The sequence below is a fragment of the Corylus avellana genome, chromosome ca8 (assembly GCF_901000735.1).
Source record: "Corylus avellana chromosome ca8, CavTom2PMs-1.0".
Classification (NCBI taxonomy): domain Eukaryota; kingdom Viridiplantae; phylum Streptophyta; class Magnoliopsida; order Fagales; family Betulaceae; genus Corylus; species Corylus avellana.
This window is the reverse complement of record NC_081548.1, coordinates 12,494,847-12,516,302: the sequence shown is the minus strand read 5'-3', so window position 1 is coordinate 12,516,302 and position 21,456 is coordinate 12,494,847. Positions and strand designations below refer to the sequence as shown.

At 33.7% G+C, this 21,456-nt stretch overlaps 1 protein-coding gene across 1 annotated transcript; it reads left to right on the top strand.

Annotated features, from left to right (window-relative positions):
- Nucleotides 1-7,997: 7,997 nt before the first annotated feature.
- On the top strand, nucleotides 7,998-13,221 carry LOC132190259 (carotenoid cleavage dioxygenase 8 homolog B, chloroplastic). Its single transcript, XM_059605197.1, has 6 exons — nucleotides 7,998-8,359; nucleotides 9,008-9,751; nucleotides 9,851-10,044; nucleotides 11,654-11,843; nucleotides 11,986-12,088; nucleotides 12,794-13,221. Exons 1-6 carry the CDS (start codon nucleotides 8,072-8,074, stop codon nucleotides 12,937-12,939), a joined length of 1,665 nt encoding a protein of 554 aa, XP_059461180.1. The 5' UTR covers nucleotides 7,998-8,071; the 3' UTR covers nucleotides 12,940-13,221.
- Nucleotides 13,222-21,456: the final 8,235 nt, after the last annotated feature.

Sequence of the window (21,456 nt, the reverse complement as noted above, 5' to 3'; positions counted from 1 at the left end):
TATCTGATTGAGGTGATTCTAGTGGCATTGGAAAGCTAACTCAAAATTATACAAACTATTGTGAAATTTTATTTTCTAAATTCTGACCTGCGCTATGCCCAAATTGTCTTGAAAGATAAGAACGTAAATCTGGACGAATTCTATTCCGATTTGGACTTAGGTTATCTTTATCCTAATTGGACTAAGAGGCTGGACTCCAAATTTCCTAGGATTACTATGGCTTCTAGGACTCTTCTAAGGCCTATAAATAGACCTCTTAGCTTCTAGGAAAAAGTGTAGAGAAGGACGCACAAGCTCTGGAAAGGAACTGAAGGCTAGATCAAGAGGAGTTTGGGTTTTTCTTCTCTTCCACCTTTTATTTTTGCTATGTAGTTTATATTTTAATTGGAGCTAGATTGAAGCCCTAATCATGTCTTTTTAGGATTTCAATATTGGCGCCTTTGCTATAAGTATATTTTGGTGTATTTAACTTTATTAATTCCTATTATTTTGAATTCTTCATATATGTTTGCCTGATCAACATATGCATGTGGTATAGATTAGTTAATCAATTCAATTTGGATAACCAAGTCTTGGGTTTAATAAGAGTAACAAAAGAATCTCACGCCGAGTTCTTGGATTAATCAACATGGGGAACTGGGAGTATACACCCATGCCCTAGGCTTCATGTGTTTGTCGATTTCCACAGATTTATGTTTTCTTAAAGAACAACTTAGTATACACCCATGCGAAATCCTTTAAGAAAGAAAAGAATTAGAGTATACACTCATGCCCTTAGGTTGGCAAACATTAAATATACCGGTATGATTGGCACATTGGCATATTGTTATCTTAACTAGTCTGATTAGTGGTAGATATCAAAACCCTAATCCTTTTTAGTTTTAGTTTATTTTTAATGTTATTTCTTTATATTAAATTCAATAGTGGCAATTGAATTTTATCTGTATGATTAAATAGGAAATTACTTCTAAACATAATTCACCAATCCTCGTGGGAATGATCTCGTATTTGTCTGCTATACTATCGTTTGATCTTATGTATTTATGAGTAAAAAATACCAAGTATTTGCCTATTAATTTAGGTGGGTATTTGGCACAACAACCATTGAGGTAGAAAACCGCTTGAGTATTCTTCTCATTTTATTTCTGTTCATGATTCCTTTTCGGATGAGAAATTGTTTGAGAATACGTAGAGTGATCTACTCCGATCTGTGGACATTTGGAATCACCCTGTTGTAGGAAAAATTCATTCTTTTTGGTGCAAGAGAAAAAAAGATTGGAGCTTCAAATTTAAACCAAGAGAAGTCAAAGCAATCTGGCTGAAGACGTTAAACTTAGTGCTCATAGGGAAGCAACCCCATGTCATATCCTCTCTTTTTTTTTTTTCTTTTTTTTCTGTTGTTTATTTTTATTTTTTGTTGTTTTTCTTTTGTTTAGTAATTGTTTTTCAGGGACAAGTGTGCTTGCATTCAAGTTTGGGGGTATGCTATTATTAGCCATACCTGTTCTAGCCAGTTTTTCCATCTCCCTGATAAGATCTTTCCATGTTATCTACACATTGAGGGTAATGTGTAATTTAAGTTTGGGGGTATGGGAGACACACACACACACTTTGTCCAAAATTTTGAAAATAAATGTTCATGTTATACCTGAAAGTTGGTTGCTCTAGAAAACTGTGATTTGAATTTCATTGGTGAGTTTAAAATTTTGAACACATGATCGGATGATAGAGTTTCTAAGCTTGGTTACTTTAGGCAATTGAGAATTCACTTGTTTGATTTGATTTGACACAAGCGCACTAGCACATCATTTGTGAGGTATGACAGGTGAGCCTGATGTGTATGTTTCTATGTCTTGGGTGAAGATGGGTGACTTGTTGGATGATACTTTGGCATTGGTTTGAAAAAAAAAAAATGATCATTTTAAGCTTTTCATTGAGTAACTGGACCTCTTGCCTCATTAGGCAATGAGTGTTCACGTCAAAAGGCGAAAATTTTGATTTGGTTAATGTTATGGCTAGTTTTCATTTCGTAGCCTTTTTGACTCGAGTTAGTAAGTCCATAGGGGTGTCTTTACACTTAATGCCCTAAAACCATCTAATTTTAGAGTCATTGGCTTAACACTCGTTACATGGGTCAATTAGAAAGCTTAAGGGAACTAAGCATTGCATAACCTGATCGAAAAGTAAGAAAAGAAATTTATGTCTTGGTTATTTATTCCGATGGGAGTCCTAGTGAACTTTTAGGTGTTGAGTCATTGGACATTAGAAATAATTGGAAGCTTCATAATTATGTGCTAGTTTACCTTACACTGTTTTGAACTTGTGATGCCTTATCCTGTCTTTTGTAAGTAGTTAGACTTTAAAATTTCAATTCATTGTGAACATGGAGTTTATCTTTTTAAGCATGCTAATGAATGAAAATCATGGTTTTGAGTGATACCTTAATCTTTTGGATAACATGAACTTTGCATAATTTTTGTGGGTAACATTTTTAATAAACCCTCACGAGACTTCACTCGTCCTACTAGGGATGCCTAGGGGTTAAAAATGCTTATTGCATATGCTAAATGCAATCGTGTTTCCTACGACAATGGAGGTAGAGTAGTTTTTGTTTTATTTTCTTTTTATTTTTAAATTCGTATTGCTAAGGGACTAGCAATATGTAAGTTTTGGGGCTAAGCCCCTCAATTTACATATGTTAATCTCTTAGTCTTGTTATTTTGTGATGTTTTGCTTTGTTTTTGTGCTTTTTGTCATTTTCTAGGTTTTTGAAGAAAAGAAAGCATTTCAGGAAAAGTTCCAAGCTTAAAGGGCATTTTGATAAAAAGCTGCAAAGAGCAAGGGATCGAGTGCATCAGTGCTCGAGCACAGCAGAGAGTGGGATCGATCGCAAGCATGAGCTCGAGCGCACCACCTTGGGATTGAGTGCACTCGTGTGACCTAGATGCGGAAAGATCCTATTCTACCTTAAATTAGGTTTTCCAAATCGTAATTGTACTAGAAGATAAACCTACAATTTTCCTTGGTTTTCTAGAGCTTCTAGGGTTTTCCTAAGCCCTATAAATAGACCTGTAAGCCTTCAGAAAAAATATACAATCTTGGAGAGAGGAATTGGAGGCTACTTCAAGAAGCATTTTCGGTTTCTTCTTTCCCTTTTATTTTTAGTTTTAGTTTAATTATGTGTAGCTCAACCTTTTGTTAGGGGCTAGATTGAAGCCTTAATCATGTCTTTTTAGGATTTCAATATTGGCACCTTTGTTACAATTATATTTTGGTATATTTAATTGGTTATTTTCTGGTTAGTTGAATTCTCATATGAATGTGCTTGATCATCATATGCGTATGTTTGGATGTGTTATTTAAGTTAATTTGGATTACTTAGTCCTAGGCTTAATAAAGTGACAAAAGAATCTTATCACGGGTTCTTGGGGTAATCAACATCGAGAACCGAGAGTAGATACCATTCCCTAGGCTTTATGTGTTTATCGATTTCCATAGATTGATGCTTTCTTAAAGAATAACTTAGTAGATACCATGCTAAATCCTTTAAGAAATGAAAGAATTAGAGTAGATACCATGCCTAATTTGTTGCTTAGGGAGATCTATAGATTAAGGAGTTGATACCATGCCCTTAGGTTGGCAAGCATTAAATCTACCGGTTTGATTAGAACATTGGGATATTGTTATCTTAATTAGTCTGATTAGTGGTGGATGTCAAAACCCTAACCCTTTCATTATTCTTATTTTCTTTTTAATATTTCAATTCGTGACAATTCAAAGATAGAGATTCTGAGAATAATGGCCATAAAATCTATCTCAAGGAGAAATTTCTTATTGCTTTGTTCACCGACAAAGGATCTTGGATTCCTTATTTGAAAAGGCTTTCCTATAATGTTTCATGTGATCACCCAATGTATTGAGGTTGTTTCGATCGATGATAGGTCTGACTCTTTGATATATCAAAGCAACTTACATGAAACATCTCAGTCAACAATTTCCTCTGGATTTAGAATCAAAGTCGTAAGTAGTCTTTAAGGAGTTATTGTCTTTCCTTATAGATAGTATCTTTGTGGAAAGGCAACTCCTTGGTCCATTCAGTGACTTAGGGTCTCAGCACCCTACACATTAATTTGAAGTCACCGCTGCACTTGATCAAGGTAGATCGCCAAGATTCGACGTGTAACAGTCTTTCTCAAAGTGGAATGCCTAGTTCCATTTACCGACTGTGAACTTTATACATTTAAGGATACAAGGATTATGGACTAAGACCATGTGTGATAACTACGTTACTCACACCCATAGCTATATTCAATGTTATCCTAGGACCTTTCACATGCAGAACAATTATGATGAGCTTTGATAATAAGCATGTAAAATATATTTTATATGCCATATGATCAAAACATTTAATTAGTGAATATAACATATATTCATTACAAATATTTGAATGTCAACATAGATATAAAATTATTGGGATTCAGGGCACAATTCCCAACAGTAATCCGAGTGACAATTGCCCATAAGTTTTAATGGTGAAAACTCATGTCACAATTAGATCATAACTATCATACATGATCTACCCGAAGTATTACTCATTCTCAACAATGTTGATTCTGTCCCGAGGGACCTGTAATACAACATCAGTTCCTCGGATATTGCACGGTACTGTCCAATACTAGTAGCCGAACCGAGTCTAATCTCAGGTGGTCCCCCACGCTACTAATGATGTACATCCTGTAGTGATCTTTCAATCAAACATGACTATGCCAGTCAAGAACAACCATTGGGTCCAAGGCTCATATAACAAACACACATTTGACCATTGAATTAAGTTTATATAGTAAGCTCATGGCCATTATACCACAAGTATCGTTGTATCATGTCATACGATGCATCTTATTAATCAATTATTAACCCATTTACCAGTTGCATTGTAACGCCCCAAAAACTAGGAGATCGCCTTGCTAACATACTAAGAATAAATGTAACGGAAGGCGAAAATGACAAATCTAAGATACCTAATAATCATAAAGAATGCATGTACTTATATCGATCATAGACTTGGAGCTACTTATATTGCTATTTTGCGATTATCCATTATCATTCTTCAAATCCATTCAACAATTCAATGATTTGTGATTCCTTTTACAATATTTCTTCCTACTTCAAGCCTTCAACAATTTAATTCAATTGCTTAGCTTTTTTTTTTTTTTTTTTTTTTTTTTTGGGCCCGACAAGTATGTAATCAAATTTTTACATTAATTAGATTTTGTATTTACTTTCTTTTTTCAATAAATTATATATATAACATTTGTTATCTATTATAATTGTATGAAATATATAATTGTAGATACTGAGATTAAGGAGAACTCAATGATTCTATCGAGTTCTAATCAAATTTTAAACGAACTCATGTTGAGGTAAATTTAGCAAACCTGGCAATAGATCCTTGTTTAAGAAAAAAAAAATGATGATTACCATAATGATAGAGATCAAATCTAAAGAGCATATCTCAAAAGACGACATTGTCAAGCAATTAACTATGATTCTCCACAAAAAACATAAAAAATAAAAAATAAAAAATAAAAAAAGGGAAAAAAATGGCACCATTTTAATCTAGCATGGTTCAAAGCATTTCTTGATTGGTTGGAATACAACATTTCAAAAGATGCCGCGTATTGCTTATATTGTTATCTCTATAGACCAGACACTGCAAATCAAGCAAAAGGAGACTCGTTTGTTATTAAGGGTTTAAAAATTAGAAAAAGAAAGAGAAGTTAAAGAGTCATGTGGGGCTCATAATAGTGCACATAATCAAGTTCAATAAAGATTTGAAGCTTTGTTAAACTAGAAACAAAGCATCACAACATTTTTTGACATGTAATCAAATCAACAAAAAAATAAATATAGAACTCATTTGAACGCATCAGTTGATTGTATTCGTTTTTTACAGCAACAAGGATTAGCATTTCGTGGCCATGAGGAATCAAAAGACTCAAGTAATCAAAGAAATTTTCTTGAATTGTTGCGGCTTCTTGCGAAACATATGAAAAAATTGACAAGGCATGCTCCTAAAAAGCATTGAATGACCACGCTAAATATTCAAAAAGAAATAAGAAATGCTGCAGCAAGTGAAACACTAGATACTATTCTTAAAGATCTTGGAGACTTGTTATTTATTCTCCTAGTTGATGAATTTTGTGATACATTTGTTAAAGAACAATAGGCAATGTTTTGCATTTTCTAGATAAGCGAGGTCATGTGATTGAACGATTTTTAAGCATTACGCATGTTAGTAATACCACAACTGCAGTTTGAAGATGTCAATTGGGTAAGTGCTTAGCAAACATCATTTAAGTATTAGCAGATTGCGAGAATAAGGATAAGATAGAGCTAGAAATATGCAATGTGAGTTGAATGGACTTAAAACACTCATTGCTTTGCATATAAGCTTCAACTAACTTTAGTTGTTACTAAAAAAATACATCCAAGTTGCCACCTTTTTTTTTTTTTTTTTTTTTTTTTTTTTTGAAGCTTGGGTAATAGTATTTTTAATGTTGTTAGAGCATAAGGTAAATGTCGTGATTCACTTCGTGAAAAACGAACTGCTGAAGTTGTGGAAGTATTATAATGAAATTTCTACTCGTACTAATTTAAATTAATAAATTAATCTAAAGAGACTTAGAGATACACGTTGGAGTTCTCATTATGATGTAGTTGTTAGTCTTATTCTCATGTTTTCTTCTATCATTGATTGAAGATATTATGGAAGATGGTTTATATTTACAACAAAAAGCATAAGCAAATATACTAATTCAATCGCTCCGGACTTTTAAATTCGCTTTTAATTTATATTTGATGAAAAATATGTTGGAAATTATAAATGAGTTATTTTAAGCATTACAACAAAAAGATCAAGATATTTTGAATGCAATGAAGTTGATTGAAGTTTCAAAGAAGCGTTTACGAACTATGAGAGAAGATGGATGTAACTCTTTATTTGAAGAAGTTTCTGTGTTTTGTACCAAAAACAATATTGTTGTCCTAAATATGGATAACCTGTAACAACTTTGATCACGATGAAAAGCTCAAAGCATGAAAATTATACATCATTACCATGTAGAGCTTTATTCTACTGTTCTAAAATCAATTTTATTCGAATGATTTTTCAGTAGTTCAACTTATCACCTTGGACAACCAACTTGAAACATATATCATTGACATGCATTCTAGTGATGAATTCGCAACACTCAAAGAGATTAAACAACTAGCTGAAAAGATGGTAGACATGAAAAAAGATAGCGTGTAACCATTGGTTTATTCATTAGTAATATTGTCATTGATTTTCCCAATTACGACAGCAACTATTGAAAGAACATTTTCAGCAATAAATATTATTAAAAATCATTTAATTAACAGAATGACAGATCAGTAGAATAATGATTGTCTCATCACGTACATTGAGAATGATATATTCAAAACTATTAGGAATGAAGATATCATGCAGCGATTTCAAGATATGAAGACTCATCGAGGATAATTAAATAAATTAACACAAGACGTGACACAATAAGTTTGTAAGTTACATTTATATGTTTTAATAATAATTAAATTTTGCTGAATTATTTACTTATTGTGTTACTTATATTTTTTAATCATTTTAATTAATTTTTCTTCAACTTTATATAATTAAAAAAATATATATTCGTAACCCTCCTAACTCAAAAACTTAGCTCTGCCACTGCTCTAATTGAAATGATCGTTAACCCACACCTGGGGTGAGGTATAGGAGTAAGATTTTTCATGTGTAGCTCTGACAAAATCTCCGTCCAAATGAGATGGAGTTACCAACACATTCTCTAAAATTCTCTTACGACTTTGATAACGTAAGCTGCGTCCGCTAGTGAAAGGGAATTCTAGCCGTCAAGATTTCGACATGTATTAGCATATATAGTTCCTAACGCTGTTAATTAACACCTTTTGTCTCGTCCTATAAATACATCACACCCCTGTCTTCTTACTTGTCCTCGACACAACAAAACCATTCAAACATCTTTGCACCTACACTTTCATGGCTTCCATGGAGTTTTTGGCTACACGAAACTCCACTTTGCCAGCCGTGGTGGCGCTTCCGGAAAAGTCCGGTCATCGTGGCGTTTACCTTGGGAGTAGCAACGTTACTCTGAAACGCAATGTTCGGCGCTTGACGGTTACGAATGTTGCAACTCCGTTGCCGACAATTGCTCCGTCATGGGAAACTGAAAGTGTGGTGAAACGGAATCATGTTGCGTGGACAAGTGTGAGGCAGGAGAGATGGGAAGGAGAGTTGATTGTACAAGGAGAAATTCCACTCTGGCTGGTATGTCTATAATTATTTCTTCAACCATGACATATATCTCCGCATACAACTGGCGTTTTCTTTCTTTTTTTTTTTGTTAATTTCTTTTTTTTATTTTTGTATATATACTTGTTTTCATCAATCTACATAATATATATGAAATATGCGCGACACATGTCAACAGGATAAGTACGGTGCTTTAAAAATAAATAAAAAGTTTAATATATTCAACTTCTTCGTATCAAAAATCTTTTTATGCTGATTTATGTGAAGAATTGCAATTTGAGAGAAAAATAAATTCTCTCAGTTTGGTTAATGATCAGCGTCAGATTCCTAGCTTCCAAACAAAGGAGACAAGAAACATGATAGGTTTGTCTTTAAACGGAGACCTACTAATTTGATGACAGCACCTTCCCCATATAACGTCAGAAATGGGAGATATATACTACGTATATTCTATATCTGATTATATTTGATTCATTTATTATTAGTCGTCATGCTCATTGATTCTCCCCTCTCTTCTTCATATAATAATGGAGTTCTCATGCGGATGACGTGTATAATATATATATATATATATATATATATATATGATAAAAACTTCTCATAATAATTTAGCCTTTAGCGTCCTTTAATCTTCAGTTATATATTGGATCAATTGACATGCAGAGGGGAACGTACCTAAGAAATGGTCCGGGCATGTGGGGCATTGGGAACTACGAGTTCCGCCACCTCTTTGATGGCTACGCCACCCTAGTGAAGCTCTGCTTTGAGAACGGCCGATTAGTGGCCGGCCACCGCCAAGTCGAATCGGAAGCCTACATGGCAGCAAAGAAGAACAAAAAATTATGTTACCGTGAATTCTCTGAGGTTCCTAAGCCGGATAATTTCCTAGCATATGTTGGGGAGCTTGCAAGCTTGTTCTCCGGTGCATCGCTAACCGATAATGCTAACACTGGGGTGGTTAGGTTGGGTGATGGCCGTGTGGTTTGCTTAACGGAGACACAAAAGGGCTCAATAGTGATCGACCCGGACACGTTGGACACAAAAGGGAAATTTGAGTATAGTGACACATTAGGTGGTCTAATACACTCGGCGCACCCAATTGTGACGGAAAAGGAATTCTTGACTTTGTTGCCAGATTTGGTGAATCCGGGGTACTTGGTGGTGAGGATGGAGCCGGGGACGAATGAGCGGAAGGTTATTGGGCGGGTGAATTGCCGGAACGGCCCGGCACCTGGGTGGGTCCACTCTTTCCCGGTGACTGAGCACTATGTTGTTGTGCCTGAGATGCCACTAAGGTATTGTGCCCAAAATTTGCTCAAGGCTGAGCCCACACCCCTTTACAAATTTGAATGGCACCCTGATTCCAAAGCCTTCGTGCATATCATGTGTAAGGCTAGTGGCAAAATTGTAAGTTCAACGCTCGATCTCTTCCACTATATATATATATATAAATATGTGTGTGTGTGTGAAATGTGATTCTTGATACATGGCCATGTGGTTTTGAAGGTGGCCAGCGTGGAAGTGCCTTTATTCGTTACATTCCACTTCATCAATGCTTACGAAGCGGAAGACGAAGAAGGGAGAGTGACAGCAATTGTTGCCGATTGTTGTGAACACAACGCCAACACAACGATTCTGGAGAAGCTCAGATTGCAAAATCTCAGAGCATTCAACGGTGAAGATGTATTACCAGATGCTAGGTATATGATCATACGTGCATATATATATATATATATAATACAGCAATTTTTGTTTTCTTCAACGATTAATCTGAGAATATATATACATGCACTTTCTTTTATATATATATATATGAACTCTCTTTATTTGCTTGTTCTATCAGCCAAAAGTCCCTACATATCGTCACATAGCGTCAGTTTAAGAAATAATAATGATATAATTCAAAGAAGAAAAAAAAAAAAAAAAGCAGAAAAATAAAATGAAAAGGCTAAAGCAAAAAATTAAAATGGAGCCTTTTTTCTAATTTCAAATATTAATGAAATAATTTTTTTATATTAAATATTAAAAAAATTACTTTAAAAATCATTCTTCTGACTTTTTGAGATGAAAATTATTAGTCAAATTTTTACGTTCAATTGTTGTTAACATATTATTCATAATGAATAATATGACTAATTTATTTTATCGTTCTTGCAAAATAAACGATTATAAGTATGATTAACTAATTGCATACTAAAATCAAATATATGTGATCAGAACTCATAAGACGACCAAATAAAATCATCTGACAGTAAGTATAACATATAAAATATAAAAGAAATAAAAGAATGATTGAACCAAGAAATTGGCCTAGAATTGAAGGGGAGCCCTAAACAAGTAGCACACGAAAATCTTGCCTTCGTGGCATGCTGGATTTTAGAAAACATGTCTGTCGGCCATTTATACGATGCCTATAATTATAATTACATGATGATATGTGTCATGACACAACAATCATGACTGACTATGCAAATGCAATATTCGAAGGACAATGATAATATAATACAATATTATATAATCAAGTGATACTGTCAAAATTGGTCTTAAGTTCAGCATCTATCATAATATATATGTCGGACATTGACTTAAATATATATATTTTTTCTTCTACTCTTTCAAACCATATATCATTAATCGGACTAGATGTGACCCCACACTCGATCGATCTTTGCTTTTGAATAAAGATTAATGTGTTTTAATAAATTGCTATACAATTAAAATAATTTTGTATTGAAAATCGGTCTTTATTTCTATTTTTTTTCTTTTTGAATTCTATTTCTTAATTGTTTTTTAAAGTGATGATTTAAAAACTGATTTTTAAGCAAAGTGTATAACAATTATAAAGTTGTCTACTAAATAACATTATTAATTAAATAAATCATACAAGTTCATGTGATAGTACTCTATGGAGAGTCCCTTCTATCAGGATGTGATGTAAAATCCTATTTTATAACCATCAATAGAAATTTGACACATCATTTAAAAACTCCAAATACAATAGAGATGAAAACACTATATATCTTTAATTCAAATCAATTTCATGTACTTTTCTATTCATCTTAACTCAACACTCAACACCCGCCATTGAACCCCCACCCACCTCCGAGCCCTCGACACCGGAGCCTTCACAGCCAACCAAGACGGCGGCTCCGATGGTTTGTCCATGAATATTTTGTTTACGGAGGTATTTTGATAAGAAAAGAAAAATTATTTTGGGTAAATAATTATATTATTTTTTTATGTTTCAAGTTTAAGTGTCTTCTTCTTGTTCGAGGTAGTGTTTTGAAGTTATTCTTATATATATGACAGGGTTGGACGGTTTATTATACCCTTGGATGGGAGTCCCTATGGGAAGTTAGAGGCAGCACTTGACCCGGATGAGCATGGAAGGGGCCTGGACATGTGTAGCATAAACCCTAACTATCTGGGCCAAAAGTACAGATATGCTTATGCTTGCGGAGCCCATCGTCCATGCAATTTCCCCAATACACTCACTAAGGTAATGTTTCGGAGTTTTTTATTTATTTTTTTCTATTTTATGAATTGGTCGGAGTTAAATATATGGTAATGGATTTTTCAATAAGCTATGATTTATTTATATGCTTAGATATGTGTTAAATAGGATATGAATTTTGTTGCAGCTTGATTTAGTAGAGAAGAAGGCGAAGAACTGGTACGAGGAGGGTGGTGTGCCATCGGAACCCTTTTTTGTGCCACGCCCAGGGGCAACACGGGAAGACGATGGTAAGCCTGTCTCATCACTTTTAGGTCCTGTTGTTTATAATCAATAATATGTCCCATGCACCTCCTCATCAACGTTTGATCCTTGATTCCTTCACCATTGTTTTTTTTTTTTAAATTGAAACCCCTCAACGTTGATCGTTTTTGTAATTATTATCTTCTAAAATTTAATAACTTTCAATTTAGCGTATTTTAAAAAGTTTGCAATGTCATCTATCTCCTGAAAGTCTGAGATTAAATTAGTCCACAAAATGGTGAAATTACCCCAGTAATATAAAATTACAAAATTACCTTAATTAAATATTTTTTTTAAAAAAAAGACAAATTAGTATTTTGAGAATTTCTAAGACCACCATTAGGATTTAATAGAAAATCCAAATAGAGGGGGACACTGTAAAACTTTTTAAGTTGGATACACTAAATTAAAAATTTATTACCATCAAGAAGAGATTGCGAAAGCGATAAAAGTTCAAAGAAATTACGTGAAGTTTTTTTTTTTTTTTGTTTTATCGGGGTACTCGGGGCTTTGTCCCAACTAAATTTTGGAAACACCATGCAAAAGCACAAGGCTTCACATGGGTCAGGTAAAATTTTGAGCTCTCGAGCTTTCGCCCAAGGTGGTGGCCGGCCCCCAAACAATTATTTCCACCCAATAAAGCCCAACCCCATTTGATGTTTTTATGAGACAGTTGGGCCAATTAATCGCAGGTGTTGTGATCTCGATGATTAGTCAGAAAGCTGGAAGTGGATATGCATTGTTGTTAGATGGATCAACCTTCAAAGAGATTGCCAGAGCAGAGTTCCCATATGGCCTTCCCTACGGGTTGCATGGATGCTGGGTGCCAAAGGAGTGAAAAATGTTTTAAGAGCTCATGGTAGTAACATGAATCTATGTGTGGTAGATTCTGGCTCATGGATACTTAGTGTACGTAAGGAGATGGCCATATTATAGCTTAGCTAGTGTCTTTGTTGTATGCTTATGGTGGTTACAAGTTAGGTTGGTGTGCTAATTATAGTATTATGATGGATGAGTGAAATCTAGAAGATCAGGCCTTGTATTAATTAAAGTAATTTAATCATGTAAATTTTATTTTGTGTGTAAAATTAAATCTTGTTTAGCATTTTAAACTTGTGTAAGTACTAATATATATTGTTATCTACCAGCCAAACTTTTGGCAAAGGCAACCTAATGGTTTCAAAAAAACATATTGATTGCTATATTTTGGATACCTTGTTTGGTTGCACTCAAGGGAAAGAGATTCATATATTTAAGGCATTGTGGATTCCTTCACTAGCTAGGGATCAGGAGATTGCCCACTAGATGTTTTGTCAATTTGGACTGTATATTTTTATCCAACCGTCTAAAACTCACCACGTGTTCCACCCAATATAAAATAAAAAAATATTATTTAATTTAAAAATAAATAAATGTAAAATAAAATAATTGCCACCCAGCTCAGCAAGTCACCCCCTAGGGCCTCAAGAGGTGGTTCGGCCACCCCGAACCACCTCCCCAATAAAACAATTTTATGGGTTTGACCCTAAGGGGTGGCCGAACGACCCCCTACAGCCATGGGGGTGGCCGAAGCCACCCCCAACTGGCCCTTGGGGGTCGCCAGCCACCCCATATTTTTTAATTATTTTATTTTACATTTATTTTTTCAAATTAAATATTATTTTATTATTTTATATTGAGTGGGACACGTGGCGCATTTTAGACTATTGGATGAATTAGACAGTCCAAATTGACAAAAAAACCTGGTGTGCAATTCCTGGGGATCCTAATCCACTAGCTAGCTTCTTTTGTTAGGAATGTGAATTCTCTTTTAGAGAGGTGGCCTTGGGATTGTTTACTTTCTTTTAAATAACAAGAATGTCCATATCCTGTGCATTTATTAATTAGGAAAACCTTCAGAAAATCTCTTAGAACTTTCACGTGTTTTGAAACTAATTTTTAAAGTTTAAAAACTCTCAATTTACGATATTAAACTTTCAATTTTTTTCAATGTCATCTCTTCATTACGATTTCCCGTTAAATCTTGTAAAAATTTTCGAAATAGCCATGTTTTTTATTATAAAACATAAAATACAAAAAAAAAATTGCAAAGATTCAGGCGTGGTCAGCAATTTAATGAAATTTGCAAAAATATCTACACCTCAATCTTTGCAATTTTTTCTTTAATTTTTTTTTATAATAAAAAACATGAGTATTTTGAGAATTTTTATAATATTTAATGAAAAATTCTTTCAGAGTGGAACATTGCAAAAACTTGAAAGTTCGATACCTTAAATTGAGAGTTTTTAAACTTTAGAAGGATAATTTTAAAACGCGTGAAAGTTTAGAGGAGTTTTGTGAAGTTTTTTCTATTAATTTATAAGGTGTTTTTAAGCCCTTAAGAAAATTCTCACCCTCTCCCTTGAGCCGATGAAGCTCTCTCTCAAATTTGAGCTCTCTCCCTTTCCCTTGAGCCGAGGAATCTCTCACAAATCTGATAATCGGTTTGGTTAGAGTTTGTAGATTGAATTTTATATCTAGTTATTTGGCTAAATGATTTCTCAGGATTGGAAAGCCGGAAAGGTTATAGATGTTAAGGATGTTGACAATTTTGATCCTAAATTTGAATGGACTCTTCAACACTTGGCTTGGGCTATTGCTGTTAAATGAAGTCCAAATTTGACTACACCCATTCAACTCAAAGAACCCGCGCCCCCAATAGGTAGTTCAATCGGCTGGAACCATGTATAATAAAGCGAAGGTCACTAGTTCGAATCCTTTTTTCCCCTTTTGTGCGGACATGTCAAAAAAAAAAAAAAAAACCGCCCATATAAAATGCCAAAATTCAATTTGACTCGACACAAATGTGAAATGTCTCTTGAGAGGTGCGACAAGATCACGAGCTGGAAGACCAGAAAATCTTACAAAAATGACTGATTCTCATAGGAACAATCTGGTTGCTTGTGGACAGTAAATAAAACATATACAGTCAATCCCAGATATCTCCTACTATCATTCAAACATATAAACTTACAAATGTATAAGGTTTGTAATGAAGTGTACATAAGAATAATCATGTAATTAAATGAGTTATTCTAGAAAAAGAGGCAGTAAACAAGTACAAAATCATTTCATAGAGTAATAATATATTATAAATAAGTACGTCATTGGAATTAATTCATTTAAATTAAAAATACAAATTAGAATTCAGTTATAGGTATTTATTAGGGTAAAGTCCACTTAACCCCTTCAAACTACCACCCAAAGACAATCTACCCCCAAACTATCAATTGCGACAATTTATCCCTCAAACTACCAAAACAATGACAATGTAACCCCAATTTTAAGAAAATGACAAAATTACCCTTACTAAAATAAAAACAAAAATACTAAATTTTTATTTTTCTTTTTCAAAATTTTAATGGTATTTGTCTTATTGAAAAATTACGTAGGGGTAATTTCTTCATTTTGCTAGCATTGGGGGATACACTGTCATTGTTTTGGCAGTTTGGGGGGTAAATTGTCATAATTGATAGTTTGGGGGGTAGATTGTCATTAGGGTGATAGTTTGAGAGGGTTAAGTGAATTTTACCCTATTTATTATGACTTATTGATTTATAGTGTTGTATGACATATTGTGGCCATGTGGGAGACAGGGTCATGGGTCTATTGGAGCTAATTGTATTTTTTTCCATTAAGTCTCTCTTTGTGCTAATGTAAATTAACTATTGGTTTTCGGCCTCAGTTATGGATTTATTTATTTGAAAATAAAACATGGGTCAAAAGATTTATTATTTAAGTGGCTAAATTATTTGGAGATGATTGGGCTTATGAATTAAATGATCATTGGGCTTAGGTATTTAATTCCCATAGCCTATAGGCTTAGGCAAGAGCTTTGGGCTCAAAAGATATAATCCTACAAGCTTAAGCAGAGTTAAAAGAGCATTGGGCTTAAGTGATAAAACCAAAGCCCAAGCATGTGAACAAAAGAAAATGAATTTTCTCCCCATGGCTGTGGGGCAAGGGAGGAGTTTTTCCTCCCTTGCCCGGCCACCTTGTGAGACCCAGGAGGACTGGTAATCCTAGTCCCACTTGTATTCCTATGTTTTCCTTTCCTACTTCTTCAAGTAATTCAGAATATATAAATAAGGATTCCATAGAAAAGCAAAAATACACAATAGAGTGTTAAGAGAGAAATATTTTCTTTAGCTTTTGCTTCCAGTTATTCTCTAGTTCTTGACAATAATTTTGTGAGATCATACTCAGTCATGTTTAGTCATCAAGGAAAATATCTAATGAATGAATTTATTCCTCAAAAACTTCAAGTTCTTCAAGAACACGAAGAACGTGAAGAACAAAATATCATGTTCGAATCACTATTCAACATGAAGGAAGATTTTTATCCAGAATTATACAGTTTTACACCTCCATACTTAGGAGAAGCTGAATTATCATGTAAGTAACACAAACCTGTGTTTTAATTTTAATCTAACCATATTTCTTTTGAAGTTAAAAGTTTCAGGAATTAACTTTTTTCTGGTGTGCGCTCCCTCAAAGCTATAGGATCCCGACACAACCTTCACTCAATCCATTTAAATAAGTGGGTAACAGGACATAAACAACTTAATAAATTGCTCATGTTGGGTTTACCCAACCCAACCCAGCTTACATAACACATTTAATAAATAAGTCGTATTGGGTTGATGGAAAAACGACCAATTTGACCTGTTTCGACTTGTAAATGATTTTAAATGAAAAAAATTAATTCATTTGAATTTTATATGAATTTAAAAATGTATTAAATGAATTTTAGCCTTTTAGGATTTTTCTTTTTAATTGGCAATATATATATATATATATATATATATATATATATAGTTCTACGGTCACACTTGGGATAAATGAGTTAACCTGAGGGATTTGACTCGATCTCAATTATAAAAATCCCAACCCACTATTTTTTGTTGTGTATGAAGTCAATATATATATATATATAAAATTGCTAACCCTTAAGTACTTTTACTTGCGGAATACTTCTACAAAGTGGAACAGCTCCTTTTAACATGGTTCTCATAAATAAGAACTCCTTCAACCGCTTTCTCTATTGAATCCTTGAATACAAGATGGAAGAACAAATTACCATCTTGACCAAATTTTTAAAACCTGAAAATACATTTGATAATTACCAAAATTCAGAAAAATAACGTGATTTAGACATGATAAACATCATGTGAAATAATATATCTTGTACATCATACAGAAGAGCTAATAAAATTCAAGGCTGGAAATGCAAATTATCTTGCAATTACTTAATCTCATACAGACAAATTAGGAAGCCATCAAAGATGGAAAATACAAGATTAGAGTTAAATGACAGATGTTAGTTTCTTACATCCAATGAAATTATAAAAGATAGGCAATTTCTTTGGTCAAATAACGTTACTGTTTCACCATGAAAGAACTTTTGCTATTGCACTTGGATTGTCTGTCACCTGCACCTGCACTTTACAGTAGAACTTAGCCAAAGTTGCATCACTTACTACATATAATTAAGATGCAGGCATTGTTGAATACCTATTTATTTATTTATTTTTCTTTTTAAATCTTTATTTTTAATGTATGTTTTCTTTTAGAATTAATCAACCTTCTTAACAACGATTTCATTCCATCTGCTTGTAATATATATACTTCTCCTACATAGAATTTTTTTTTTTTTGCTGGTGCTGGTGCTTTCCTACTAATTAGTTTTCCATAATATCAGTTCCAGTGTCCTCCATTAAACACCGAGTGTTGAAGAGTGAATCTGCTATCCTCTTATTGCTTTTTCCGACAAAAAGACAGGATAAAAGATAAATTACCCTGGCAATTCTAACGAAGATAGAAATTAATTGGCGTTTGTCGGATAGAGTTCATTCATTCATTGGTCTGAATACGAACACACAGACTAAAATAATTTAGAGCCACATATTTGGAAAAGTGCGACAACTCAAAAATGTCCAGTCGCATTTAATAGACAGCGATTACTCTTTCGTTATTTAGCCTGGATTCTGAATAACGCCTTATGAAGTTCCTCTGTGTGTGTGAAATTTTAGCTGAGGGGAAAAAACGTATGAAAGTTGTATGGAAGATCAAACGACAAAATCGCAGCGCATTGAATGAGTTGTCTGCAATATTTTCTCTCGTTCTTTTGTCGTACTGGTCAACATAATAGGCAGACAGGTAGAATATGATCCCATGTGAGTGCTAGTAACGACGCTAGCCAGAGGTCATTGTTCCAGGGTGACTGCAGCCATGACTAATAAGTACATGTTGTAAAATTATTGATGGTACAAAAGGTTTTCTTAATACCAAATAATATTAATTTAAAAATTGAAAATAACATAAATAGAATGTAAGGGATTAAAATTAGAGTAATGACAGATCTGTATAATAATATAAAATTATTTTCCTAGGGGTGCACCTCATTTAATTAAGACAAAGAGCTGATGTGTATAAACCATCTAAGTTAAAATAGGTACTTGCATTGTTCTGTCTTAGTAATAGGTAGGTACATATACAGGCCATAACAAAAGTGCCATTGGCGGCACATGGCGATTACAAAAAAAGTTTCAAAATAACTTATACATAGCGAAAGTTAGGCGAAACAGAATTAGCCAGAATTAGCCTAATACAAAATGGAGGTCCATAATATCTGATATGGGCATGCATATGGATCCTCTTCCTCTTCATCCTATCCTCTATCAAAATCTATGCAATTGTGGGGGTGACACAATTGCACAACAGATATGAGTTCATGGTCTCAGAATATAACGTCTCAGAAATTAATTAAATAGTAATTAACTTCACGGTTTGTCTCACAAGCATATTCCGCAAGGAACAAGTGTAACGCTCTGTGGAAATCAATTAACTAATAATTGACTTCATGGTTTGTCTCTTAACCTTATTCTTCACGAAACAAGATACAATGATCATAACTTCTCCTAAGAAAGACTATAATGAAAGACTTTTAACTACGGGACAGAGATAGCAATAACTAAAATCATAAGTTCATAACCACAATAACCAGAGTAAACATAAGGCATCATAACATAACTAAATCTCCAAATATATCGGTTAAAAACCAATCATCAAAATAATAATACAAGCTAGGATAATTGTTCTAAATACTAAGCCCTACATTTAACTAAATAAAGCACGAAAATTAATTATTTCTAGCAACTCCCCATGAACGGACCCATCCACATCTCGCATGCTCTAGAGCCACACTTGGTCCAAGTCTTCAAAAATTATCTGAAGCAAGTCCTTCATAACCACTAAGTGGTTCCCCTGATCCATCCTAATCTAGGCTAGCTAAACCGTACAATTATACATAATGGAGGGGAAAGAATACAAGGGTTAGTCTAAAGACTTACTGAGTAAAAATGCACATGATGCTTATGCCATTTTAATGATGAACTCAGTTGTTGATAAATTTTTGGAGCATTGTGACATGACAGTTATTCATGAATGCAATATAGATATAATATAATATATGATGTAATCATGGGAATTGATAATAGTTCAACTGTACGATCTACCCAGGATATTACCCCTTTTAGTAGGGTTGGCACTGTCCCGAGAGACTTGTAATACAATGCCGGTGCTACAGCTATTGTACGCTACCGTCCATAACACTAGCAGCCTGACCAAGTTTAATCTCGGGTGGCCCACGCTACTAATGATATACGTCCTGTAGTGACCCACTAAATTAAGGTTGCGCTGGTCACGAAACAATCATTGGATCCAAAGCCCATATAACACATCCACAAACACATTTGACCATAGATTTCACATGTATAGTAAGCCTATGGCCGTTATCTGGTACGTACCAGTGTACCATGTCATATGATGTAATTAATCTTATCTGTCTTTTACATGCATGCTCTTACAAATCTTATCATATTCGTTATCTTGATTAAGCAACATATTTTTATAAAATGTAGAGTTCATGGCATATCAAAATGTGTTTCATGAGAGTTGGAAAAATGCATGTTTGGTACACAAAATAATCATGTAATGTGGGAAAATAATTACTAGTATCATGTGAGTTCATACTCATTTAGGTCATATAGTACCTCCAAAAATCACTCCAGTGTATTGTTGAATTTTAATGTACTCACAAGTGCACGAATCGTTTTGCAATATAGGTTTCGCAAGTGCGAGGTCGATCCCACAGGGAATTGTGTTTTGGAAAACAAATTATATCTAAACTAATTAAACCTTAACCTAGTTTCGAAAAAGATTTGATTTTTGGTTTCGAAAATAGAACATGAACTAAACAAAGTTAAATTAAGGGTTAAATACTAAATACCCACTGGGGTCAAGTAAAAGATTAATTTGGTCTATTATCAAAACCACAGGGACCTCCTGTGAGAAAAATAAAAAACTTGGAGAGAAAAAATAAAGTAATGAAACCCAGGGGGGTATTTAGTATTTAACCCTTAAATTAATCGAAAGATAAAACACTAAGGTTTTGGAATCCACACCCACCAAATCATAGCAACACATTCTCATATTTATCAATATATATCCGAAGTTCTCACATTAAAAATCTTATGTATGTTCTACTACGTTTCAAAAATTAATTAAATCATTCAATAAATCCATTCTTTGCACAAATTACAAAAGATATCCAGTTTAAACCAAATCAATGTATCCTTAGAACGAAACACAATCAATATCCAATATTTCGATAAAAGAAAACCCGAACAATCAATTAAATGAAATTATCTCAAATCATCACGTGTATCTGTAAATCACAATAGATATCCAAGAATCATCTCAATAATTAAATTGAAGTAGAACAATTGAAATATTAAAACCCATAAAGTAGGATAATATTAACTTACATGAAAATATTGTTGCTCTTCATCGGTGAGGCTTCATCCTCAACCTTAGTTGACAATTTAGTTACACATAACTATGAAAATAAATCTTAAACCTAAAGAAAAACAAAGCTAAAAGTTAGAAAAGGTGTGAAATTTCGGACTTAGTCTCCAGTCTACTTTTCTTGAGACTTAGCAGTCTATTTAAAAGGGTTTCTAGGGTTTTAAACCCTAAAAATAGTGCTGGTACTTAGTTGTCAGACGAGTGCGCTCAATCGCATGGTCAATGCGTGATAAGTGTTAAAATATGCATATTTTAATCCCTTAATTTACATATGTTAAGCTCTTAGTTTTGTTATTATTTGATGTTTTGTTTACTTTTTGTGTTTTTTTTTATGTTTTTAGGGTTTTTGAAGAAAAGCAAGTGTTTCCAACAAGTTTCAGACTTAAAAGACAAATTGGGAAATAGCTGGAAGCCATAAGATCGATCACAGCCAATCTAGGCTCGAGTG